Raw genomic sequence first — 27,637 nt, 5'->3', positions numbered from 1 at the left:
ACTGTCCAGCCTGCGAAAGCTTGTGCTGATTGCCTGCTGCAACCTGGTAAGCAGACGTCTGAGAAGTAGTTGCAGGGATCTCTTACAGCTTCAGAAAAAAAATCTGCTTATTGTTCTCTTTTGGAAGAGGTGGGAGTGACAACCACAAGGTCCCAGGACTGGGTCTTTGAGAGCTGGTTTAGGGGAGGATGGTGCTAAGCACTTTATTTGCATGAGCTGCATGATTAGAAATATCTGGACACATGTATGATCTGCAGTGTCTCCTTCCAGCCCAGTTCCCTCTCCCCTCACAGTGAGGCTGGTGATACTGAGAACTGGGTCAGGCTGATGGGGAAGGAAGGCAGGAGGCTGATTCTTGGATTGCAAAGGCTACAGTCTTCCTCCTTTCTCCAGGATGCAAAGGGGTCTGTGTCATGCTGGCAGAGGGTTGATGGTCCATCTTCAGGATATTTCATACTTTTGTCATTTCAGCAACAGTCGCTGTGCTGGGATAGTGGCACCAGAACCTTGAGCAGCAAGTGATGGGGGATCTTCTTACTCCTTGACTAGGTGACAGGACCCAGCCCTCAGCTCCAGCTGTCTCTCAGCATGGGGATATGCTGCCCATGGGCACTGCCCAATGTGCAAATGTGCAGGGATGGTCTGCCTGTCCCTGCTGTGGGCAGCCTGGCTCCTTGCTGCCCCACAAGTGAGTGAGTTGAGGTGAGATGTGGCTTCAGGATCTTCAGGAACTTGGTCTCTGCCCATGCTGACTTGCCCTGCTCCGACATGGCTCTGCAAGGAGAGACTCTGTACGTTGGAACCAGACCTCCATTGAAGGGAGACAGCTAACCCCATTAGTCCTAAAATATATCCAGGGAAAGCATTGCCAAGAGACTATGCAAAACATTTAATTTTGCAGCTCTATAAGATACATAAATATACCTTATTTATTTATTTGTTTGTTTTTAAATTTTGGAAGTGATGGTGCAAGTTTTTGCAATGAAAAAACAGTCCTGTCTTATTGACAAACTGGTGATGTATTTTCCCACACTTTCTCCCCCTCACCCCTTGTACCAGTTCATATTTGCACAGTTTTGAAAATGGTTGCCCCTTCAAAGAGCATTTTGCATGGAATGGGGAACAAATGTGTTTTCAGCAGGCCCACATTTTCTACAGTTGTCCTTTTACTGCCGTGGTACCTCTAGGAACTTTTATTGTTGCCCTTCATATCACTTATCAGACTCAACTCCAGGTGGGCTTTTTTTTCCTAAGCCCACCTCTGCATGTTGGGACAGTGCTCACCTTCTTTTGCCTGGTGTACCCACCTGCACTTCTGTGCTGTGGAGAAGAAAACTGGAAGGAAACTAAGTAAGCATGACTGGCAAAACCTGAAAATGGAGAAGAGGGAAGTGAACATTTAAAAATGAGAAAGAAGGGCCTTGCAGGGAATGCTAAGCAGATCTCTGTCACGGAGGCACCCCGAGGTTAGTTTAAGGGACAACAGGGTCCAAACCAACTTTTATTAAACCGGTGAGAAACAGGGTTTTAGCACTCCAAAAGTGACTTAAATAAAAGTTTGGATATCAGTTGAGGAAAATTATTAAGGGGCAGCAACTAATACAACAGGCAGTCCACAGAGTGCATGCACATGGCTTCACTCAAAACAATGCCGGAGCTGTCCCTGAGTCCTGGAGGAGTTCACACTTGCCTGAACATGGTGCGGGATTATTTTAAAGAGATACACGTACTCGTAGTGAGTACGGGAAGTGTACACTCGCGATTCTGCGAGGAAATAATTTATAATACACTCGCAATCCTGCAAGGGTTAATTTACTTACACGTGCAAACGTGCACAGAATATTACATGTGCTTATGTGGAAGCACGGAAGGAAAATACACTCGCGATTGTGCGAGGAAATAATTTATACACGTGCTCGTATTGAGCACGGAAAGTTACGCGTGCAAATGTGCACGGAAAGTATAAATATACTCGCAATCCTGCGAGAAGCTTTACTCACACCGTGGCGGCACGGCAAGCGCAGTCTCCATCCCGGGCGGGGTGGGGCTCGGGGGCAGCATCTCGCTCATGCTCCGAGAGACCCGCAACAATGGGCGGAGTCTCGACGAGAGTCCCGTTTTTATGATGCCTGATCAGATCTGACTGTAGGCATTCTAGAAGCTTCTCTGCACCCCCACACTGGCTGTGGGTGCTCCTGAAGCCTCCAAACATCCCCCACACTGGCCGCAGGTGCCCAGCGGCTCACTGGCGCCTCGGCACTCCCTTCTCCTAATGGCCCTGGCCAGGGGGCTCTGGGGCCAAACAAAAGAAGCTGTCAGCCTCAAGCAGCAGAGAGAGAGGGAGATGTGCCTACTCCTTCCATACTGCAGGAGCGGGAGGAGAGAGGAGGGTTTGCATTCTGCCACAATCCCACCACCCCAGGATGGGCTCAAGGAGGTAATGGATGCCCAGGGCTCTGCCTGCTGCTGTGAGTGAAGAGGAACCAGATGTAGCCCTGCCACTGTGAGGATCTCCTTGTCCAGCTCCCTTTTCTTCTGGAAGTGGAAGCCTAGCCCTGGTCACACAGGAGGAGGTTGGTGAGAAGGTCCTGCAGTGTGGTGGGGCCTTGAATGTGGATGGGTAGGTGAAAAGTACAGCCAGAGCCTCATCAGCTTTGTAAGAACTGAGGAAAGTTACTTGCACACCAGGGTCTCCTGCTTGCCACAGAAAGATGAGGGAGAGGGGGATCCCCTGGAGGTGCCACTGCCTCCTGTTCTAGGGAGGACTTTGCAGCTATCTCTCTTTGGCCCATGGAGTCAGCTCTGACAATGCTGCATCCCCCCCAGCCCCTTGCCCCCAGTAGTGAGGACCTATCTCCTAATGCTGGAGTGGTACGCAAGAGTGGGACATGGAAAGCATGAGATGAACTTGGAAATGTGTCAGTGTGACATGGCTTGGGTGGACGGGTTTGATATGAAATTAGCTCCTTATGGAGAAGCTGAGAGCTGCTCTGCTGCAGGAGTCATCCAAGATGGAGAAAGATTCAAGGTGGTCTTCCCTCCAAGAGTGAATGGTGGGAAACACTGCTGGTGGCCCAGGCAGCCATCTCTGCTTGCTACCAGAAAGCTGTTACCATGCTGTGAGGAAGCTGTTTTGAGGACCTGACAGTCTTGCAGCGATGGAAGACAAAAGATGAAAGACCAGTTATCTCTTCCTGGTACAGGGATGCAGCAGATAACATCATATTGTTCTTCTTAAAGAGGCACTGGGGAGCTGCTCCAGAGCAGCCCTTTAGAGAAGTGTTTTTCCCAGACAAGCTCTTTCCAGCTTCTCTATCTGGGCTGCTGCTTGGCTCTCTGTGTGTCTCACTGCAGCCGTGTTCAGAAGTGGCATCTTACACTTTTGCAGACATGTCATGACACTTCAGGCTGCACTGCAGCTCCTTCTGAGAGGGGGTACATCAGAAACTGGCACTTCCTTGCACTTGTAAGCTGAGGAGACCCTTTACTCTCACACAGTATTCTGAGAGCTGCCTTCTCTGACACCCGTGGAAGAAGTCAAGCCCAGCTTTTTGCCAGCTGCACCAGAAAAGGTTCTCTGAGTCCTGGATGGGAGATGCTGGAACCACACTTCCTCCCCTTGCCTGGCCATGGCAATTTTTGCCTAGGTCTGCCTTCACCATGATGCTTTCTGCTCTCCTTGTTGCGAGGAAGGAGCGGAGATGCCTCTCTTCCCTCTGGCCAGTCTCTCTGCACCATCTTCAGCCCTGGAGAATGGACATGGTGCTCAGTCAGTTTGTCTCTGCCAGAAACAAATATGGCATCGCGTCTAGCAGGACGAAGAGAGAAGGCTGATCAAGATGGTTGAAGTACCAAATGAAGAGTGAATAAACCAACCCCTTTCTTCCAGGAAAGTAGAGGGAAGAGGAGCAGAAGTGACTGGAAAACCTGCTGCTTTATGAAGAAAACAAGGAAGAGACCCATAGCTGTAGACTGGGGAGCCCCTTCTGCCCTCTGCAAGCACAGGAGCTGAGCAAAGAGGCTGGGCTAGGACTGTTGATGGAAATGGGCTACCAGTGGCCTGTGGCTGGTGCCTATGTTGCCCTGATAGCAGTGGAAGGGCAAATCTGGGCAAGCTGCTTAAGACAGACTGCACTGGGGACCTGCTTGGTGTCTTCTTCATGCAGTTAGAAACCTTTCTTTTCTGTAGCTAGCACAGTTGTTGTTTGAATTCAGTTAATGTTTTCAATTGCTCTGGTCTGAGAGCCAAGAACATTCTGAGTGCTCTGGCAACAGGTGTGAGGTGTCGAGGAAGGGGAACATGGATGGGGCAGAGCTTGACTGACATCCAGACTGATCAATGAGAATATTCCATCCCACTAGTGTCATGCTTCATATTTAAGGAGAGTCGGGATCTTCCACTCTCTCTCTGTCTCTTCTTGCTTTCACTCTTTGCCAGAGCTGGAACAGAGACGTGTTCTGGGGAGTTTTGTTTTGGAGTATCTTTATTTCAGCCTCTTGCCATCCTGCCGTTTTGCAGAAGCCTCTGGGCCTTCTGCCTTTTTCATCTTTTTTCTCTCTGGCATCGGCTGTTGGAATCAGGTGCTGCTTACTGGGACTGGTTGCTCGGTGTGGACGGAGTTCGTGAGGAATTGCATTGAGTAACTTTTATTTTATATTCCATTTCTCATACACACACACACACACACACACACACACACACACACACTAGTAGTGTATCAGTATTTTATTATTTTATTACACTGTGTTTATCTCAATCCAGGTTTCTCCCTTTCCTTTCGACTTTCTCTCCTGTTTGGGTGGTGTGGGGCAGAGGGAGGGGGGTGGGGAGTGAGCGATTTGCTATCATGGTTATGTTGCTAGCTTGGGTTAAAACATGACAGCAGGTAATTGTTTTCTTTTTGCGAATATAAAATTCCTGCTCTAAGGAGGAACTGTTGTATCCAGACAATACAAATTTTTTGTTTGTGTTTTTTGTGGTTGTTGTTGTCGTTGTTGTTTGGTGTGAGTAAACCTTACCACTCAAGCTGTAATGAGTGTGAAGTTGTTTGAGAATGCTGCGCCTCTGGGACTCTTCGGGGACCTAAACAATTGCATATAACCTCAGCTGTATTTCTGCCTGTGAACATCCCTTCTTCCAAGGTTAGCTTCACAGGATCACTGCTTTGGTATTCAAGTAACTTGCATTTCTTCATTTTTATTTGGGATAGTTATCCTTTACTGTGTTAGAAATAATTTGCACCTGGTGTTTGTTGCACAAATAATATATTCAGCTAAGAATACGGACAAATGCAGGGTTAACATAGATAAAACATACCAGGGCAAAAGTGAGCAATAAAAATGACTCTAAAAGCAACCAGTGATCTGCCAGGACTGATTTTTTTACAAGCATGTGTGTTTTTCCAAGGTGGGGTTGGCTCTGAGCTGTGCCAGTAGATTGGGAGGAGGCAGGGACTGGGACAGAACTTGTGTCCTTCCACTATTCACAGCCCAGATTTTCCAGTGTGACATGGGATGTGAGCTTTGTGGATCTCTGTGTTGATGAGTGCTTGTAAAGCTCCAGTTTGCCCAGGATCAAGCAATAAGTCTTTCTAACATTTAGCAGTCATTCTAGGAGGGTGCAATACCATGCCAGCAATAAGGACATTTTGGTTTAGAATTGCTTAGACCCCTGCTTGTCAGGTAGTGATGCACTTGGCTTCTTGCCATTGAGTACATGCTTCCCTTAAAATGCTAACCCACCTGAGTGAGCAATTTAAGTCTTGCTGTAACTCAAAAGGTGCTTGGTTGGGTTCCTGTCTCAAACTGGAGTATCACTGATCCAGCATCACTGATGATACCGTTCACCCAATGCACATTAAAGGCATAAATATGTGGCAAAACCTCTCCCAGTCTTTGCCCATACTTCCAGCTGATTGTGTGGGGCTCTCTTTTATCCATAACTTTCTTGGCTGATCTGCATTTCTTTTCCTTTGGGCAGCAGGATCTTATCATCCCTGTCATGTGCCTTCTACTGTCCAGATCTTGTGGAAAGTGCAGGAGTTAATAGTCTGAATTGCCTTTTCTGTCCAATATGGACAGTTTCCTATTTGAAATCAGTAGCATCAGTTCCATTAAGCTCTTTGTGGGAAGGGATTCTTGTGTTTAGCATGCTTTATTTTCTCATTTATACACCATTTAAAATGCTGTCTGTCAGACAGCTGTGGTGCAGTTACAAACAAGACATGCAGAACATGGTTATCAGTGCAGGAGAAGACAACTGGCGACTGTAACTATTTGTATGGTCTGTCAAACCTCTTTTTTTTTTCCCTTCATGTGAGCAAAATTTAGACTGATTTTTGGTCCTGAACCACCTGAGGTCTAAATGAAGCATGCATCCAGACTGGCTCATTCACTCGTCATCTTTCAGGCTTTCCTCACCTAGATATTGTATCTTTCATGCTTCCTGAGCTCTGTGCTACTGGGATTCATCTCTTCTTCAACTTGCTGCTGTGTCACTACCTCAGTGACAAGGACTACGGGTGCATGCACAGCCCAACTGGCTGGCAATGCAGAGGGCTGTCTTCTCTCCTGCACTGTCTTCTGTCCATCGGAGGTGGGCAAAGGGTGCGGAGGTGGGTCATGCAGAAGGGGTGAGGACCAGCAGAGAGAAACATGGCTGCTGCTTGCTGGCTGAGGGTTGGTACAAGGAGCCCAAATGGGGAGGGTGAGTCTGTGCTGGGGAGAGGGAGTGGGGCTCTGTGACCCCTGCTGGCATATTTGGTCATTGTGTCATGGGACTTTGTGTTTCTTCCCCTGCAGATGTCGTGGCACCCGCAATACCGCAGCTCCAAGTTCCGCCATGTGTATGGCAAACCTGCCAGCAAGGAGAAATGCTATGACTGTGTGCCCATCACCCACAATGTCCACGACAACCACTTCTGTGCTGTGAACCCCCACTTCATTGCAGTGGTGACTGAATGCGCAGGCGGCGGTGCTTTCCTTGTCATTCCCATCCACCAGGTGAGCTCCACCAAGGAGAGCCAGCTTTCCAGAGGCTGGAGGAGAGCCAGGCTTTCCAGGGAGCTAGCTTGTGGACAGGATATTTAATTGATGCTATTGTCTGAACTGCAAAATGATGGAAGAGACCCCAAATGCCCTGGCAGGTGATAGCCGGGATGTGTATACTTATGTCTTACATTGCTGCTTGCAGGTTTTTAGCACTCCCTTTTATTTCATATCTCATTTGCCTTTCTTGTATAATCAGCAGGAGCTGTGCTGTTCTGGTGTTTGTTTCCTGGGACAGTTGTGAATAAAAAACCAGTTAGTAGACACAGAGGGCAAAAACTCAGAGTTGCTTTAGTAGTATGGCTTCAGCTGTGAACAAAGGATAATATGGTATGTTTTGGTCTACCTTCTCCTTTGAGAATGTCCTGGTTTTGTTAAAAATACGTTTCTCTTTTAGTGAATCTGCCTGTCAGCTAAAGCCTTCCTATTAGTTGCATTTTCTCTGAAAAGCCAGATACATTTTTTGGTAGACATAGCGATGGTATGCAAAGTCATTGATAAGAATTTGAGAATGGATGCACATCTCGTGAGAGGGGCAACGAGAAACAGGTGACCAAAAAACTGACCAACTGAAGTATTCCATCCCATTCATGTGATACTTCATATGAAAGTGGGAGATCACGAGAATCTTGTCCCTGTTTTCCTCATGGCTGACATTAGGAGAGGACCTTGCAAGTCATCCCTGTGAACTGAGGCCTAGTGACAGACTGAATCCAGCTCCGGTTGGCTGTAGAGTCCAGTCCAGGACTTCAGGTGCTGGCCCAGCAGTTGCTGGGACTTTCAAGATTTGTTCTGTATATTTTGTGTTATTTTCTCTATTCTTATTAGTAGCATTAGTAAAACATTTTTAATTTTTCCAGCTCTCTTCTCTCTGTTCTTCTTTCCCTTCCGATTTCCTGTCCTTAGTGGGAAGCGGGGAGAGGGAGGGGCTGAATGGAGAAGCAGGGGCAGAGAGGGTTAACAATACATCTGCCATGGTTTATTGTCATGCCACAATCAAACCTCGACAGAGAAATAATGGAGACACTGATGTCAGGCAATGAAGCTCTTAAGCTTCAAGCACTGGTGCTGGAAAAACTTCCCTTTCAGAAACAGAATCCCATGTTCAAGGGTTTTGATGGCTTAGGGATCTGATGAGAGGGAAAAGCTGTCTGTCTGATGTTTATTGCTTCAGAAAAATTAGGCATGCAGTAATATGAATTAACTTCGATATGAGATTATGAGCTCTCTGGAATCAAGACAGAAGAGATGAAAGGCAAAAGTTCAGCCTTCAATTAGAAGTTAATTGATGGTTATTGCAATGCCACTTTTTCAGTGTGTATTTGCTAAGGATGAAAGTGAACTGGCTATGCTTGAAGAACCTAGCACAGTTTCTGGCCGTTCTATTCTTTCTTTACTCAGCTCCTTTGACTCTGGTGCTCTTCAGAGACAGTCCATGTAAAATTAACCACTACCCTGTTTTTCTTGACTGAGTGACTTCTCTCCCCTCTGCCATGATGTGTTGAGGTTGAAGAACTTGTCTTTATCACCGAGCTGCATCTGTAAGCAGGCAGCTGATGACTCTGGGACAGAGGGTGGGACACAGCTCTCAAAGTGTTGGCAAAATGAGCTGAAGGTACTTCCACTGCTTACTATTAATTCTTCTGTCTTCTCACCTCTTCTCAAGTTGGCTAGTCTTTGTAGCAATTCTTCCATTCTTAACACCTGCTCACATACTCCACCCAGATCTGAAATACTGCTAGCGGAAGTCAAGGGCATGGTAGAACTAGGAGATGCAGAAAAGCATAATTAAAGTACATTAATGAAAATGTAGAACTGCTTTCATATGAGGAAAGACTTTGTAGGTTAGCCCTCAATCAGTCTGGGAAAAAAAGACAGATGAATGAGATGCATAAAACTGTGAAGAGAGTGGGAAGAGGTGTAAGAAGTGATTCTTCTTCATTTGTGTGGTGAAGGGGATCCTGGAGACTAGGGAGCAGACTGTTAGCAGCAGATGTGAATGCTTCTGCAGTTCAGATGTGGAGCTCACTGCTCTGGAAGAATTAAGGGGTTCAAACCAGGATGGAGTTATGGATGGTTTAGTTCAGGAAGTCCCCTGGGGATTCACCTTTGGTGGATCAGGGAAAGGATCTCTATGTGCTGTGTTTTGTACTGCTGTTCTCTGAATACCTGTTCCTCACCCATGCTGGGGGGAGAGCAGCCTCAGCCACTCACAGAAGGGGGTTCTCTCAGTCTGGGGGCTGCAATACCAGTTGCTTTTTTTTTTTCATTATACGCTTCCAAACTGCTTGAAACTTTCAACTTATGCTCCTGGAGGTGGTGTTTGTGGCTGCTACCTCCTGTGATGGTGACACATGGAAGAGAGTGTACTGTGCTCTTGGCTTGTGGCCCTGGCTGCCAGGGCACCAAAGGCAGCCTAGTCTGGAGATGTGTGCCTGGGACAGTATTGCCCTCTAATGATGGACATCTGGTCTGTGGTTACTTTTGTTACATCCCAAGCATGTCACAGTATGGAAGAAAAGCCCAAGAGCCAAGACATCACATTCAGCAAAAGTGGGAGATGGTAGCCAGGACAGGGAGGGCTGCACTTTCTGGGGAGGATGAACAGCCTGGGGAGCTGGTCTTGCCCCTTCTATGCTTTTTTGAGTTCATTCCGCATGCACTACTGGAGGGGCTGCCTGCCTCAGGATGTGCTCAAATATAAGCTCAACCTTGCTGTGTTTCACTGTGCTTCCTCGTTTGTTGTGCTCCTCTCCTGCTGAGTCATGGACACAGAGTTCTCTCTTGTCTCCATGGATAAATACTGCTTCTTGCCTTCTGCACCATTCTTCTTTGAGAACCTGGGGGTGAGTTAGGGTTGGGAGCAGCAGAGGTTATGTAGAGAAAGAGCTCTGAAACAGAGTCCTTTGTAAATCTTGCAAGTCTTAGGAGACACAAGCTCAATGACATTAACTGGCAGATGAGCGGCTTTCTCACAGTGTGGCCTGGGTGTAGACTGGTGTCTGACACAGATGTGTTGGGGAAGTGCATGCACTGCAAGCACCACATGCCAAGGAAAGAGCTGGACTCTGAGGGCAGTAGTATGGCCTTCCTTTGAACAACAAAGGCCTGCCTCTTTCCTTTGTTGATGACCAGACATGGTTGAGACTGCATCTGTCTCTTCCTTTGCAGCATAAAGTGAAGAGGCAGCAAAATGAGAACAAAGTCCCAAGGAACAGGGAGATAGTTGTGTCTAAGCCTTTGCAGTCTCCAGTATTTCAATGTGCTAGCACCAGGTGTGAAAAGGAGGACATCTGTGGTCATGTAGACCTCCTATACACAAACCCTGCTCCCTTCTCTCTGGGGACAAAGACTATGAAACGAAACCTGTGATGACCCCTAAGGCCTTACCTGACTGATGCCATATATGAGTGCAGTGCCATGATGTGATGATGAGATATGTTAGTGCCTTTGGAGAACACCTGAGAAGTGAGGCTGACGCGTCTCATGGTAATCTACCCTGTACAAATCTGCTGGGAGAGTTTTCATAGCTGTCTCATTTGTCAAGGAACTCCCTGTTTGGCTACTTTAAAAAAAAAAAAAAACAACTCATTTTCATGCTCTGCAAATAAATGGAAGCTGGGTACCTCTGCATGAATGATAAGACATCAAGTTACTGAAATAGTTTTTGATCTGTGAAACAAAATTTCCCCCAGCACAAGACAGAAGGAGAGTTTCACTTGCACGTGCAGATGTGCATCTGAGACCATCAGCCCTACCTGTCACTTAACGCTTGCTGGCAGCCTGGAGTTCCCTGTGTTGTGGGTCCTGGTCTGTCCCAGGGCTGCAGGGTTGCACTGGAGCAGGTGGGACTGGTGGCTGGGAGAACAAGGGCTCCATTCTGGGGCCAGCTGGGCCTGCTGGAGACATGGGAGTAGGAGAGCCTTGCAGGATGGGTCAGGCAGAGCAGGCTCAGGACAGCCTGGGAGTCTCCCAAATGAAGTGGGGAGGGGATGGGCAGCCAGCTCTGGGAGGGGATGGAGTTCCCAGAGGGATCAAGTGATCCCTATGAAACTGGCTGCCCAGCCCATTGAGTTGCCAGCTTGAAACCAAGCCCTAAAGCCTACAAAAGGACACTGTGGGCGGGGGAATGCTTCTTATTAAAGGCCTTTTATCTGTCTTCTGCCTTCCCAAGTCACTTTGTATTGTTGGTGCTATAAAAGGGAATTGTTTTAGACCTAAAGTCTAAAAAACCAAGTCTAAAAAACCAAGGTCTTTTACATTTCAAAGCCCTCTGGGTGTTCAAGTTTAGAGCAGGTTAGTCCCAGTCTATGTGACAAGCTTTCCAGTGAAGCCAGAATAGTTACATGTCATGTCATGTTCTGCATTCAAAACTGTACAAATTTCCAAGGCTGGGAAACTTACATTGTAGCCACATCCATTTTGTGGCCAATATTGATTCCCTTCTGCTGTGCACTCTTAAGGCCCACCTCTGGAGAGGTCTTCTCCTGGAGACAATGGAAGTGTCTGCTTTCCAGGAGGGGTTCATGCTTCTTCCAGAAGCAATGGAAGTAAGCAGGTGAGCATCACCAGCCTGCCACCATGTCTCTCTCCTTAGGCAGCTCAATTTTGCTCTTGGACAGATGTCTGGGATGCAAGGTGGTTCCTGGAGCTCCTCTCACTTCTGCTCCTGACAGGGGGAAGCAAGTGCTGATTCAATGTTAATAAATTCCCTAGCACCTTTTCTAGCACCTAGTAAATACACTGACCTGACTTTGTAGCAGAGACGGTGACGGCATTGTGGGTTTATCCTGATGCAACACAGCCCCCATGTGGCATAAGGCTTTCAATACGCCTTAGTGCATTTTGTGTGTGGTGGTTCTTTTTTCTTCTTTTTTTTTTTTTTTTTTTTTTTTTTCCCCAAGACCTTTAAAAAATGTGGAAGATTCAACTCATTCATAAGTGCTTCCAGTCTACATTTCATTCTGCTGTCTGAACCAAATATTTGCTCCTAACTTCAACAGTCTCTACTGCTGCATGTGTACAGATTTCCTGGCTGCAGTGTGTACCTAAGAAGGCAGGAGCACTTCTTTTCTTTCTTTTCATTGATATAATCAAGACTTGCCTTGCAGGGCCAGCAAAAACCCATTCTCTACAGATAGAGAACATCCAGGGTGTTTGGAGCATAACAAGCACAAAGAGGTTTCTTGCTGGAACTGGCTTGGATCTTCCTTGAAAATGTCCTGTAATTCCATAGCTCACTTCGTGTTTGATGATGTTTGTTTTCTTCCAGACAGGCAAGCTTGACCCACATTATCCCAAAATATGCGGGCACAAAGGGAATGTTCTCGACATCAAGTGGAACCCATTCAATGACTTTGTAATAGCGTCGTGTTCAGAAGATGCCACAGTAAGTTTACCAGCTCGTGCTCTGTGTTATTACCCGGCTTATGTGCTTTTTGGGGAAAGAAATAAAAGAGAAAGCAAAAGGTCCATGGATCAGATGTGAAAGCATATGTATACTCATTCAAAAATATCAGACAAGACTAAGATTCCTGTCTTTCTCCTGAGGTCAAACTTGTGTGATCCCTTCTGGATGATGTGCTGAAGTCAGCGTGAGGAGGAAGATATGTTTTGTGGGGGCTTACATCTTTTTGGGTCTGTTTGCATGAGAAAAACAGAATATGAATTTTAAATAGAATAACTATTGAAGTTTAATCACTATGAAACTCTTTATTGTAGAATAAAAGCTTCTACACAATGTAATCTGGAACAGCTATTTCAGATTAATTTCCTGCAGCGCAGGTTTGAGCTTGTTCCTGCACTCAGTTACTCTGTTAAGTCACATTGATCAGTTGTGGGGTAGCTGAGGAATCTGTGTCATACTGCTCTGCAAAAGGCATGAATGAAATGAGCATTTTCCTACTGAAACCACAGAAAGTCTCCATAGATGCAAAGGTTCATCTTAATGCAAACCTATAAATAGATATTGAATAAATAATATCAGGCTTAAGTTTTAGGCAGTAGGTAGTTTGGCTGTATTTAGTATAATTAAGATGCAGTCACATATTTTATTTCAGTCTAGGTGCAGACTAGTTATTAGAAATTGAAAGATGCAGTTCATGTTTGCAAGGGACAGTTTAGCCCTTATGTACCCACTGAGAGGTTGCTTTCCACGTCCTGTCACAAGTGTGATGTTGACTTCTGTGATAGTGAGGGCATCTGACTAACCGCTGTGCTCTTTTCCAGAGATCCCATATGTATTTTCTCTCACTGTGCATGATCATGCTCTGCCACACAGCATCAGAGAGGTTTCTTTTGTCATGTGCTTCAGCTTCAGCTTGGTGCACATCCTCTGCCATTTCATGTCTGCCAAAAAATCACTCTTGAATTGGAAATCTAGGCTCTTGGAATTGTCCTTCCTATTTAGTAATTTGCCTTTGCTTCTTTGGATATTCATGTCTCTTTTGAAGGCTCCTTTCAGTTCCTGGGCTGTCTCAGGGCGTTTTATTTTATCTGCAAACCCGTTTGCCAGGTTTTCTCATTGTCTCAGATGGGACTTGTGGCAGGAAGGCACCACCACGACTGCTCTTTTGAGCCTCAGATGAGGAGCACAGGCTTTGAAGTTTTCTGCTGCAGTTACAGAATCACGGAACCATTTGTGTTGAAAGGGAGCTTGGACCATCTCTACCTCCACATCCTGTGCAGGTCCATGGAGCTGAATCTTGAAAACTTCTAAGGATGGAAGTTTCACCACCTCTCTGGGCAACCTGTTCCTGTTCTTTGCCACTCCCATGGGCAACTTTTCCTTATATGCAGTCAGAACCTCCCCAGTGTAGTTAGTGACTACTGTACCACATCCTCACACTCTGTACTTACAGACAGAGCCTGGCTCTGTTTTCTTAGTAGTGTTGCAAGTATTGAAGGCTTCTTTTGGTTCTCCCTGAAGCTGTCTCTTCTCCAGGCTGAGCAAGCCCTGTGTCTCTCAGCCTCTCTTCGCAGGACAAATGCCGCAGTCTCTTGAGTATCCGGGTGGCCTCCACCGGACTTACCAAAGTTTATCATCATTTTTCTGGCATGGGGATGTGCAAAACTGGATGAAGTGTTCCAGATGTTGTTTTAAAGATTCCTGAGTAAAGGGGAAAATTGCTTGTTGCTTCCTATGATCTTGTGCAGGGCTGTCAAACTCATTTTCACTGGGGGCCATATCAACTTTACAGTTGCCTTCAAAAGGCCAGATGTAATTTTAGGACTGTATAAATGTAGGAGAAGTTACATTTATACAGTCCTAAAATTACATTCGACCCTCTGAAGGCAACCACAAGGCTGATGTGGCCCATGGTGAAAATGGGTTTGACACTTCCAATCTAGTGACTATCTTCTTGTTGTTCCAGACTAGGACGTTGCTAACTTTCATCCCTGACAGGACATACTGCTGGGTCATATTTATTCCATTGTCCACCAAGACCCCGGGATCCATGCAGAAGGGCTGCTCTCTACCAGCTTTCTTTTCCAGTTTCCTACTGAACCTTGGCACTGGATCATTCTCTAGGCTAAATAATGGAAACACTTGGTTTGTCACTGTTCTGAGCACCAAAAGTTGTTCTAAGAAGTCTTGCTGTTTGTGACTGTACTCTCTTGTTTTTGGTACTACCCTACCATCATCACCCTGGCAACAGGAAATGGGATCTTAGGGGTCCCCTGCACGGTGACACGGTGTTGGGACACCTCTTCCCTCCCTGCTAAGCAGTGAGGACAGCAGGTATGTTTCTTAGTATGACTGTCTTTCCTGGTACCTTGTAGCTAGGCATGTGGAGGTCACTTAGTCCAAGTCCTGCTCAAAGCAGGCCAGTTGAATCATGTCGTTCCAACCCTTGTCTAGATGAGTTGGGAAGATCTCCATGGCTACAGATCCCATGGCCTCTCTGGGCCCTTCCTCCAGGGACTGAGTACCTTTCTGGGGAAAATAGGGCTCCTCTGATCTCCAGGGAGTACCCATAGTGACATTTGTGTCTATTGCCTTTGGTAATCTCCTTGTTCACCTACAAAGAGTCTGGCTCTGTCTTCTCTGTGCCTTCCTGCAAGGTAGTCGAAGGGCAGCCAGAAGAGGTCACCTTTGCCTTCTCACTCCTGAGCTGAACAAATGGTTTTATTTCCAACTCCCTTCAGGTTTGCTGTGCTCCTGTCACCTCCTTATCTTAGTGGCCGCTGTTGGACTCCCTCCATGGGGTCAACATCTGTCTTACTTGTCCTGGCCTGTACTGGAGAGGTCAGATTGGGCATAATGTAGGAAACCTCAACAGCAACACTTTCTCTGTCCTAAGAGAAGTCTGAGGAAGTTTTTGGGGTCTCAGAGGTGTCTGCCACTTCCTTTGGGCTAGACATGAGAGCCAAAGCCTTCCTTGAAGTCTGTTATTAAAAGCTTGAGTTCTCTCTGCCATTTCTCAGCATTAGAATTAGCCACTGTTCTGGATTGTGTGCAAAGATGTATATGATTGCTCTTACAGGACTGGATCTCCCTGGTGCTTCTGAGGAAGGTTGCAAGCTTCTGTGAAGACGGTGGAAATCTCCCATCATCCACATTCCTCAGAGTTTTTGTGGCCATTAGTCAGTCTTTCTGGAGCTTGCCCTGGTGATACCACAGCAATCTTTTGTGGTGTGTAGCTGAAGCATGTAGGGTGGTACTTTTGGGCATGGGAGGGGATGGATAATTTCTGTGAACATCCGATGCCCTTTCCAGTTCCCACTGCTGCTTCAGTCAGCTGAGGCTGAGGCCAGTGCAAGTGGCCAGGGGCTGAGAGTTTGAACAGGATGGGGAGAGGGCTTATCCTCTTACCCCTTTCGTTTCTTTTGACAAATCATCAAGCGTGTACGAATTCAGCTTACTGAAGATCTTCTCCTCCATGGGTAGAGGGGCAACTCTGTGCCTTTTACTTTGCTTTGTCAGGTTTTCTTCAAGATACAGCAGGGCAGACAGCTTGTGGATTGTTTCTGCTTGGCCTGGCAAGTCTGGCTTCAACACCTGCTTCTTCTGCATACTAAGCACTGGCAATTTCTGCCATTTAATGCATCCTGAGATTCCAGCCTGCATTTACCACCCATCATGTCATAGCATGGGGAGTGAACGGTTCATTTTAGGCAGTTCTTCTTAGGGTGAACATAATCTGTTTTTTCCTTTCCCTGCTCTCTCAGCTCCATTCCTTTAGTGATGGCTGTTGAAGCTGTAGGGTGTGATGCTTTCTGTTACCACTGTAGAAGTTCATCTGGAGGCTACTGGACCCCATAGTCCGTAGGTTTCTGATGGACTTGATTCCCCAGTGGGCTAAACAGTGTTAAGAAGAGTGCTCATGATCTTTCTCAGCGGGTCCCAGCATTTGTCCTTCTTGGGCATAGAGAGGCATGAGGGCATAGAGAGGCATGATCCTCATCAGTCAAACAGTGGGAGACTTGAGCAGGTGTAGCTTATTTCCATAAATTATCTGATTTGAAGAGCCTTTCCCTTTTGCTTTAGGCTAAGTCCTAGAAAGGTTATGACAAACATAGTCATTTTCATTGAACAAAATGGTTAATCATCTGTTAGAATCCTAAATACTTGTGCTTTTAGAGTTAGTGTGAGAAAGTTTGGGTGTTTGTTTTTTTTTTTTTTTCCCTTCCCTGCATTGGTTCAACCCCTTTTGCAGGTTTCCTCTACTGTTTCCTTCCACTCTAGGAGGACAGAGGATTTTTGTCTTCATGCTGCAGGTTAACGTGTTATGGGACAGCACACTCCCAGTGTTGAGCAACTTCAGTGCCGTGTTGCCCAGTCTCTCTACTCAAGATGCCTGCTGTGTGGCCACCTGGGTGGGCTTCTGTGTACTTTGATAAATGGCTGTGTCATTTGCAAAGTGTTTAGCACTGGTGCCATTTGTTATGGAACAAACAGTACTACAACTGTCATCTGACCAGGGAAGTTTGCAGTTCTTTTACCAGGTAGCATTGAGTGGATGACTGTTTGGATCAGTCATTGCTATAAATATATTCTGGGAGCCTTTGTTGAAGTTTATTTCAGATTTGCTTGTTCCTGATCAAAGTTTGCTAGGAGGCAAGGTCTGCAATATCTGTGGTTTTCTTCTTCTCCTTGGGAATAACACTTCACAATTGTTCTGACAGCTTGGCCAGGTGTAAGGATTAGATTGCGAAGATTAAACTATCTGGTAAAACTGCTGGCTAAGGATAGAGGTTAAAGAGGAGTATTCAGGCCCACAGAAAAGTAAAGATACCGGTTTAAAGGACTGGTATTCAATAAAGGTAGCAGCATTCCTGTTCACTACCAAAGGAATAATAATACCAAGGGAATAATAGTTTTTAGTAACTTCCGAATTGGCTTCTTGCTCAGGAATCTCACTGGTACCCATTTTGTACCATGCAGGTTAAAATATGGGACATCCCCAGGCACTTGCTAACAAAAAACATTACCAATCCGAACAAGGAACTTCTTGGGCATGTTCGAAGAGTGGGCCTCATTGAATGGCATCCCACTGCTAATAACATCCTCTTCAGCTCTGGCTATGACTACAAGGTGGGTCTGTTCTCTGTAGAACTCTCATCCTGGGACAACCTGTTTGGCAGGGCCTTTTGAAATTTGTTTTAATTTCAAGCTGTAAGATAATACTAAAGAGTTCAGAAGCCTTCTTCAGTCAGAAATTCCATGGTGACTGCAAAAACAAAAAGACATTGCTGCAAGTTCAAAAGCAATTGGTAATTTTCCAGTCTTTTGATGAATTTCAGTCTACTCAGCCCTTCTCCTTTACTGGATTGGGTATAATATGTATTGTCGTGCACTTTTTTGTTTGGCTTCGTTCTTGTGCTATTTCAAATATCTGCACTGATGCTGGCCATTTTTATGTATAAAATGTAGTTCCAAAGGAAATTTGAATATTGGACATTCTGAGCAGACACTGTGTCCCTGATATATGCTGTAAGTACTAGGAATTAAGAGTATTTTAAATGCTGGAGAGCAACCAGTTATTATTGTAAGACCTATATATGTAGAGAAGAGAGGAAGAAGTGAACACGTATACAAATTCCCTGGTTGTTCAGGCAGCAGAGGGCTGATTTTTTTTGTTCTTTTGCCTCAGATCATGATCTGGAACCTTGACAACAAGGAGGCTGTCATCTCAAACCCAGTGAAGATCCTTGATGCTCACAAAGATGTGGTCCTCTCCATGTCATTCAACACAGATGGCAGTCTCCTTGCCACAGCCTGCAGGGACAGAAAGATACGACTGATAGACCCTCGTGCAGGAACAGTCCTACAAGTAGGTTGGGTTCAGAGGTTTGTGATCCAGCTGATCTTACCCCTTGGAGTGTTTCACCTTTTGGGTAGGTTCATTGCCACTGGAGAAGATACACCTGTGCCCTGCATTGCCCAAGGCACCAGATGGTAGTATTTCATGGAACACTTGCTGCCATTGTTGAAAATAGGGTTTCTGCATCTTGCTACCATGCTCCCTGAAACCCTTCCTGAAGCACACTGTTTACATAGCTCCCTCCTGCAGCCCTCTGAGTGATGCCTTGGGAGGGCTTGTAGAGATCAGGTGGACAGGTGAATGCAAGCGGACATTTGTCCCACTGCCAGGGTTGTTTTTGTTGCCTATACTTTGTATCTGCTGGTAAGGTGAAGCTGACTGCATTTCGTAGGTGTTTGCACAGATTTTTGTATATAGAAACGTCTTCCCTACCATGAATGGCGTTGCCCTCTTTCAGATATGTGAATCAATAGTTGGAGATATTGACTGGGCTTTTAGGAATGCTGCTGAAGAGCTTAGGGGACTTTTCTTGGATCCCTGTGAAATACTGCTTGCAGTAGTTGATCTGGGCTGAGCAGAGCTTTCAGATGTGACTGAATCAGAGGTCTCATGTAATATGAAATGTAGCTATGCAACGGGTGCCGTTTCTTATGCAGTGTCCTTTTTCTTCCTATAGGAAGCCAGCTACAAGTCTCACAGAGTCAATAAAGTCTTATTCCTTGGAAACATGAAAAAGCTGTTCTCTACTGGAACATCTCGGTGGAATAATAGACAAATTGCATTATGGGATCAAGTGAGTTGAACCAGCAATCTTAACCGGCTTCAGTTTTCTCCCTTTTGCTGTCACTTCAACTTTTCCAGCTGCCAAATACCTAAAAATTGGTTTATGACAGATCACTTCTGCATTGCCGCTAAATTATTTCTTAATGTGTGACAGACCTTACTGCTATAACACTGTTAACTGAGTATGAGTGTCTGAAGAAGCTCTTGAAGCTTTCAGCACAGAAATCCACCAGAACAAAAAGAATGCTGTGCCCAGCCTGGGAAGAAATAATTCAAAGGACCTTTGGGTTATCACCGTGTGTCTGACTTAAAGGCAGCTCTTAGTGGCAAATTGTTACTGGTACTGGAAAGAGAAATAAGCTCTAGATACAGCCTCCTCGGTGAAGCCCTCAGTGGAGAAAAACTTGTGACTTGTTTTTGATTACTGATAATTCCTGACAGAGTACTAAGATAGCACTTATTGGTCACTTCCAAGACATGGTCTCCTATCATGGCTGCTGCTAGCCTTACAAAACCTGACCCTCCTGTATGTGTCTCATGTGCAGTGAGATGCTTTTCCTTTGTCAGCATCTCACTTTGTCCATCCATGCTAACCACCTTGCAACACAATCTTCTGCCTCTTTGTTGTGCTGTCACTTTTTGTGCCAGACAAAGCTGGCAGACCAAGTTTGACTTGTGATTTCGCTGTGGTTGGACACAGTTTCTTTGCACATGTGAGAGGCAAATCACTGTGCGGCTGTCTGAAGGCTTTCTTACAAAGATGAGCAGTGCTCTGACACACCATGGGTCTCACATCAGGGGTTCGGAGCTGCTGGAGGAGCTGGGCACATGTAGTTTGAGAACACAGTGGGAAGGCCCATGAGGCCAGGTGTGTGCAGTCTCCTTAGGGACAGACATTGGCACAGAAGCTGCCCAGCAGGCATCTTTCTGATGTTCACATCTACTTATGTCATTAGTGCATCTAAACAGAAACTCTGGGTTTCTGGAGCCTGCAGCAGGACAGTTCTGCAGGACAAAATATGTATTAACCGTATGCTAAATACATATTTATTTGGCAATAGCCACAATGGCAGCCATGGGACACCATACTCTGCCGCTCTGGTGGTCCTCCCAACATTTATCCCTTCAGCAGTACTGCGATAGCTCTGTGTAAGGCATGCCAGCCTGTGTGTGGACTGCTGTGCTATGTGCTACTACATGGCTTACCTGCAAAAGGCTGATGGGAGCTTTTGCCCTTGCAATGGTCACCTTTCCACTGTGCAGGGTGGAGGCTGCTTGGCTGATGTGGGTTGATCTTGTGGTGGGTGGTGCACTATTGTGGTGGTACTGCCTTCACTAGACGTAGAAAGGGAACATGAGTGTGTGATGCAGATATGCCCCAAAGTCCCCTCCATCTCCCTGAATCTGGCAGCCCATGCAGAGGCAGGTGGTGTTTCTTATCATATTTACCCACTGTGAAGTGCCTGAGATGTTCTAGTGATAGGAACTGATGTCCTGGGGTGCTGACCTCAATCAAGACCCAGTGACAGAGCACCTATTTCCCGCTCACAGAGCTTTGAAGAAGCCTGTGCATTGCCGTCTGCTCCAGGCAGCTGGCTGTGACCTAGGATCATTATACAGCTGTGCTCCTGTGCTGCTGCCAGGTGGGGTTCAGGTAAGGTGTCCCTTGGCTTGAGGTGACTGACAAGTGATCACAACTGTTTTTCCTGTGTCCTGCCCAGAATGACCTTTCCGTGCCTTTACTGGAGGAGGATCTAGATGGCTCCTCGGGACTTCTGTTTCCCTTCTACGACTCAGACACACACATGCTTTATGTGGTAGGAAAGGTAAGTGCTTTCCACATCAGCAAATGCTGGCCTGTCTCATTCTTCTCCTGGCCTATGTTGCATCAGACTGAAGTCAAAGATGCTCCTGAAGCACCTCAACCTAGGGATATGGGCTGATGGCATGGGGCCTAGTGCTGCAGCATCAGGCCACACTTTTCACTGCAGACATACCATGTTTGCTCTGGGGGAGGTATGCTGCAGAGCCCAAACCTTTCCACAATGGAACGTGAGGGTAAATATTTGGTTTGTTCTTGACCCGTCATGGCTTCTGGGACCAGACATTCATCTCATGACCTCATGCTGAACAGCAGGGTATGGCTTATGTTAATTTTCTTTGCATTTAGGGTGATGGAAATATACGATACTATGAGATAAGCCCTGAGAAACCATATCTGAACTACCTGATGGAATATCGTTCTCATTTACCACAGAAGGGAATTGGTGAGTGGCAGCATGTGTCTAACGTTTCAAGAAGATGATGGCTTCTTTGTTTTGAGGCTATCAGAGTCCAGGACTATCCAAAACATAATTTAGGAAAGAGTGGGTCAGATTCCAGTCTCCACCCAGGTTTACAGGTGCACAACAGTCAGCTTGGTCCAGCTTACCTATGTATCATAGGTGGCTTTACAAAGTCACAGCTTGGAGGAGTCCCTTCTGACCAGCAAAGTATGGGTCGGGCAACTTTATTAATCAGTGCTGCATCCCTTCTCACACACCTGGTCAAGGTGGAAGGGAGGATAGTCTGGATTTAAAGGTGGAGGATGTTCCTTGCCCCTAATGAATCTGCCCCAAGATTTTTGACATTGAACACTGTTGACATTGTTTCCACTCTTTGATATCTCTGGTAATGGGTGCACCATGTCTTAATGCCTTCACTCTAATCACTTGCCTACTTTCTCATGTACTGGCATTTCTCGTTTAGAGATACCCTAATCACAGTCGGTCTATCTCTCCTTTGTTGGAGACCCTTCCTTATTAACCTGTCCACATACTACCCGCTGTTTAACTCATTCAAGCTACAGAGTTTGACTTTCAGCCTCAGACCTTATTGGTAGCCCTTTCTTGAACCTTCCAGTCTACCAGGTAAGCCATATTCTTCTGTAGACTGATGTGTTTTTAGGACCATTTGCCACTGCTCCACACTACCTATGGACACTCTTATTCTTCCAAGACATTGGTACTGATATTTAGCAGCATTAGATTTTGTGCCTGCAGGTCTCCTTCAAAAAACTGTTACTGAAAAGGAATAAATCACTTAAAACTTAACTGGAAGATCTCTCCATTATTCAGCTCTATTAATCCTTCCAATGTACAACATCCTGATTTTAGTGTCATAGTCTCTTTAAAAGTCTTCCATGAAAAAGGAAGTATACAAGTGTTTTTAAAAAGCCTGAGTGAATCAAATCTCCTTGCCTTACCTGATCTGTTCTGCTGATCAAAAATTCTGCTAAGGCTATTGCACAAGAGCTTCCTTCCCAATACTGCCAAAACAAAATACAATGTAGAGAAGTGGAGTATAGATTCACATTTAGATGAATACATAACGTAAGGAAAAACAGTCCTTCATGTTGAATCTACTATTTAATGAAGTCATTTTTTATTAGAAGAAAACAAAGCTTCTGTAGAACACCATGAAGCAAGGTTTCCAAGGAGAGGCAATCTTCTTGTTAAGGGAATTGATGTGGTTGTAATCTTGCGGAAGAGAAATCCACTGAGGTTGACAGGTACTTAAAGACCTTGTGGGGCTTAGCCAGTCCCTGAAACACAAAGGGTGCTTTCTGACAGAGTAGATGTCCACACCCTTCTCATACTCTCTTCTGCTTCGGGACAGAGTTGAGGGGAGGATACTGAGAAGGATTTTCATCCTGGCCCATATGGCTATTCTGGTGTCTAGGTGTCCTGAACTCCCTTCTTGCTGATCCTGGTAGCCAAATCCTATGGTATCATCTATCAGTTCTGCTCAGTCATGGTAGCTCTATTTGCAGCTTGTGAGAATGAATAAGGAACAGGAGGCTTAGCACAAGAACCACAGACCTTGTGTGTAACTCTGTGGCCTGACAGAAAAAAAAAAATTGTCTTGTCATTTGTGCCACTGGGCCAGTTTTGGTTGCAGATTTCAGACCACTCTGTTCTGGAGCTGATGCTGTGACTTCTTTTGTTGTTTAGTGTTGTTTTTCCATGGCAGATGACATTAAGTTTCCTAGGGAGATTTATACCCTGTTTCTTTCCTGCTACCCCACCAGGAATGATGCCAAAGAGAGGCCTTGAAGTGTCAGCTTGTGAGATCTTCCGTTTCTACAAGCTGATTCCAACTAAGAGCATGATTGAGCCCATCTCCATGATTGTGCCTCGACGGGTAAGTTCATGTTCATGTCTGGGACAAATATCAGTGCAGAAAAGGGCAGTGACTTCCCTCTGTTACTCTATGGGGGAGGAAAGTGGGTAGTACAAGGGATTTTGTCTCTCCTCATCTGAGGGACAAAGTCGGTCAGTTTATGGGGCAGTCCTACAAACAAACCCTGGCTGTGTAACTCTTGAGTTAGGTCTCTGTGTAACAGCCAGCTTTCTAAGATGTGCTCACCAAGATGTGGGTGCAACAAGGGGTCTCTTTGGCTGTGAGGTCAACTACCTTGCTGTAAACTTCCTCAGTTGGTGGCATTTGTTTGATGTAATGATGAAACAGTGAGAGGGGTTTGGCGTGATGTTGGATGACATGATAATCTCCTTGTGGAAGGAAGAAGAATCACCCTGGGAAAAAGGGAACAATGGGTTCCCAGGTCTCCACCCAGTAGGTTCAGGTGTGTTACAGACAGTTCTTCTGCAGCATGTGAGACATGACCCATTGCACAGAGAGTGATGTAGAAGTAAGTCTCAGACCTGGTGTGGCTAGAGAATGGCCCATGAGCAGGGTCATGAATCTGCAGCTAACTAAGGTAGCTCATGTGACTGTGTGAGCGAAGGTACGTTGTAAATGTCAGCACTATGCCCTACACTTTCAGAAATGTTGGAAGGTACGAGTGCCTTGAATTTAAAGAGGCTCATTGCAACTACTAGTCAAGCATGTTCCTCCAATGTTATTTCCTTGGCCAGTTTCTGTCAGCTGATGATGTGTGACTTGTGTCCATCCTTCATATGTACTTCTTCATCCTCAGGAACAGAGCTCAGGAGAGCTGGGTTACCCATGTCACCAGCCTCCCCCAATCTGTTGTTTGGATGTGTAAAGGTCTTACTGGCAGAAATCAAAATAGGCCTTCATATGCAATTCTGAGTTATGGTGGGCAGGAGAGAGGCTCAGGACAGGTTAGAAGATTTTATGTGCATGCCAGTGAGTGCTCATGACACTCCTTGTGCTGAGGTGGAACAAACTTTTTTCTCCATCACAATCCAGTGTGGTCACTGTAAGCCAAAACCTCACTGACACAGCAACTTTGGACTTTTGTTTGCTTGCAGTCGGAGTCATACCAGGAAGACATCTACCCCTTGACCACGGGAGACAAACCGGCGCTGACAGCACAAGAGTGGCTGAATGGAATTAACAAAGGTCAGCACATGTTGAGCTGCCCAGCTCTCCAGCTCCCCAGGGCTTGGGTAAGCTGCTGCTGCCACTCACTCTCTGGCCTGTTAGCTGCCAGAGAAAGAGGAAGGAAGGTAAAGGAGAGACATAAAAAATATGGCTGGAAGCTAAAATAATTTGGTGGCTAAAATAATCACTGCTGCGAACTCTGGAAGCCACTTCAGTCAGGTGCCTCCATGTTTTTACCTACAGATTGTTTGAATGAAGTGCTTACAGCTGATTTCTCAGTGGGGTTTGTGAGTGCTAACCTGTTATCTGCCTCCCTCCCCAGGGCCCCTCTTGGTGTCCTTGAGACCAGGTTATGGAGCTGTGAATTCCTTACCACAGTTTCCTGAGCCAGAGCCACTCATGAAAACTACTGATCTGAGCCAGCCGCAGGATCAGGGAGGAAGGATGCCACTGGAGGACGTGCAGAAGCCAAGTGGGGCTGAAGGCAGCAGAAAACAGCCAGAAGTGCAGGAGAAGTTGCTGAAAAATGAGCGAACGTGGCTCTCCAATGGCTTTGACATATTTGAGTGTCCACCACCAAAAACTGAAAATGAGGTGTGAATGTCTGGGGTGAAGGCTTGGGGCTGTTGGGGGAAGCACAGATTCAGCTGGCAAAGGATGCTATTCAAATGGTGACAGAATCTGTGCAGGGTTTATTTTATAGACTTGGGGTGGTGTGAGCTCATCATTCTTTGTGGGGACAAAAGCTCTGCCTGCCCTGGCTGCCAAATGGGAGGAAAAAATGTGCACCAGCAGCACCCCAGCTGAGGGGTTCTGAAATGAAGGGAGCAATCAGTATTCGTGCTTTCTTAGGCATCCTTGTGGTGCAGGCCTGCCCAATGGCTGGCTGGGAACAAGGGCGTTCTTGTGACCTCCAGGCTCTGGAGAAGGGGAGGAAGTTTATGCAGGTTTGTACCCTCCTATGAGAGCCACACTCAGAGAGCCTGGTGAGACAGCATGGGATGCCTGTGAAAGAAGCGGGTGTACCCTGCTCCCTTGGCACATGGTGCATCCATGTAGTCTTAAGCCCCTAACCGTGTTGTGGAGCCTGACATGGGAAAGGGGCTGGCTCTGCCTTGGCAGCTCACAGCTGGGGGACAACTTTGGAGTGCAGGGCCATTGATGCTGGCTGCTGGTCACAGCCTGCTCCTGGGAATGGCTCCATAAAAGGTCCTGGCAACTCCATGATCTGTTTTCAGCCATGGCCATCCCACTGTCTGTATAGTAACCAAAGCTTGTTCAGCGTTAGATCTCTGGTGATTTGCAAATCTTCCATCACTGTCAGCTCAGAGACAGTTTTGAGTACACGGAGCTTGTTTGCTTTTAGGAACCCTGGAAGGATTTCCTTCCCATAGCTGTGCTCAGGTCCCCTTTTTTGCTCTGCAAGATTTTAGCATCTGCAGCTTGATGGGGCAGGAGTATCCACAGCTGAATTTTCCCGTGGCGTGAAAAAGCATTATTCTTCTGCGTGTTTCTGAGCTGGTGCCCTGAGGTTACAGAAGGAGCCTGTGCACAGTGAAAGGCTGTGCTAGTCCCAAATGGAGAGGACAGAGCACAATCAACAGGAAAAGAGAAGTAAAAGGACTTGCCTGAGGTCAGAGTAGATGTGGCAGGTCTAGGAACTAGGACTACGACTCCAACTAGGGTCTAGGACTCCAAATATTCTGTGTCTAGGCTTTCTTTGAGTCATCAGTGGCATGGGGTTATTTTTTCTGATCTTTTCCATTGAATTAAGCAGATGTAGTGTTACTAAATGATACCGAGAAATACCTGCACTCATAGTTTAGGCTCGTGGACGCCAGGAGCACTCTGGATGTTCAGTGTGTAGATGCTGCTTCTCTCAGAAGTGATGTGACAGGACTGGTGGCATTTGACAAGTTAAGTCTGTATTTTCGTAGTGTAAATGAAGTAAATTGTGGCTTTTCTTACAGCTTTTGCAGATGTTTTACCAGCAACAGGAAGAAATTCGTAGACTACGTGAGATGGTAAACCAGAGAGATGTCCAAATTAAGCAGATGGAGCTGGAGCTCAGAAACCTCTGCACGAACACAGGCAGGTACTGAGCGTGCTGGCCTGCAGCTATTTGTACTCCTGGCAACTTGAACAGATTCCGGTTCTGTGGATAACTCCTCCAAGAGTTTATGCTGGGGGAAAAAATTGATGCTTCAGGCAGCATGGACTTTCCTAGCTTGTGGTGGTCACATTTCCCTAATCATCACCTGACTTATTGATGGACAGTTATTGCTGTGCTTCTTCAGGCTCCCCTTGCTTGCCCACTCATGTCAGAAGCTCATGCACTATAGCTAGTGAGTGACTTTGGAAAATCTTGCTCTTCTGCTGCTGGAGAAACCACCTGTTAAGCTCCAGGAACAACCTGTTTAGCTGCCCCTTGACATGACAAGAGGACAAGAGACTGAAGGCAGCTGCCAGCTTCTTTTCCCACCCTTGGACCCAGCAGAGTGGCTCCTGTGGCTGCTGCGCTCCTGTGCCGGGAGATCACTCTGCAGCTGAGCTTCAGAGGCTCCTCCAGTTCCAAAGTGATCGTCATGCAGCCCTCTCATCTTGCAGCTCAGCCTGCAGCCCAGTGGCTCGGCAAAGCCGTGGCTGCCTTGACCTGGTGCTGGGGATAGTCCTGCTCTGAGTGGGAGGCCGCACTGGGGCTGCCATGGGCCAGTACTGTTGTGATAGGTAGAGGAGAGTTGCTGTTTGGAGGTCCCACTGTAAAGGGGCGATGGTGTGTGCTAGTTCTCATCAGAGAAGCTGCAGAGTCCAGCAGGGATCTCTGGTCCTTTGAGCTGGTGGCCTTCTTTCTCTCCTTCTGCCAAAGACCAGTCACAGTCACCTGGAGGCTGTGGAGCTGTGGTGCTCATCAGACAAATGAGAACAGCATTTAAAGCTGTGGTGTTGGCAGCAGGGGCTTTGCTCTCACTCGTTCCTGTGGTGTGGGGCATTGTTCGTTGCCCCAGGGGCCAAGCACAGCAGCAACACTACAGGGGGAATATTTTTCCTTGTCCCAAATGCAGAGCTCGTGGAGGTGTCTTAAACCCAAGAAGAGCAAGCAGCTGCTGTTTGGCTTGTAACTGTGCACCTCTGTTGTGACACATGGAGGAATCAATACTATGCCCTGCTGGTTCCCTGAAGTGTGATGATTT

General features: G+C 46.4%; 2 protein-coding genes across 2 annotated transcripts in view; both read left to right on the top strand.

Annotated features, from left to right (window-relative positions):
* Positions 1 to 9,318, top strand: part of B4GALT1 (beta-1,4-galactosyltransferase 1) — a 202,947-nt gene extending 193,629 nt beyond the window's left edge. Inside the window, exon 7 of the transcript XR_013923537.1 lies at positions 9,300 to 9,318. The gene's annotated coding sequence lies outside the window, so the exon portion shown is untranslated. The remainder of the gene's footprint in view (positions 1 to 9,299) is intronic.
* On the top strand, positions 6,802 to 26,548 carry CORO2A (coronin 2A; the record flags this gene model as incomplete). Its single annotated transcript, XM_080362695.1, has 11 exons — positions 6,802 to 7,002; positions 12,320 to 12,436; positions 17,435 to 17,584; positions 18,144 to 18,323; positions 18,991 to 19,107; positions 20,819 to 20,923; positions 21,268 to 21,364; positions 23,167 to 23,279; positions 24,374 to 24,464; positions 24,769 to 25,040; positions 26,417 to 26,548. 11 exons carry the CDS (start codon positions 6,802 to 6,804, stop codon positions 26,546 to 26,548), a joined length of 1,575 nt encoding a protein of 524 aa, XP_080218821.1.
* Positions 26,549 to 27,637: the final 1,089 nt, after the last annotated feature.

The sequence above is a fragment of the Nesoenas mayeri genome (genome assembly GCF_963082525.1).
Source record: "Nesoenas mayeri genome assembly, chromosome: Z".
NCBI lineage: Eukaryota > Metazoa > Chordata > Aves > Columbiformes > Columbidae > Nesoenas > Nesoenas mayeri.
This window is presented reverse-complemented; position numbering and strand designations above follow the sequence as displayed.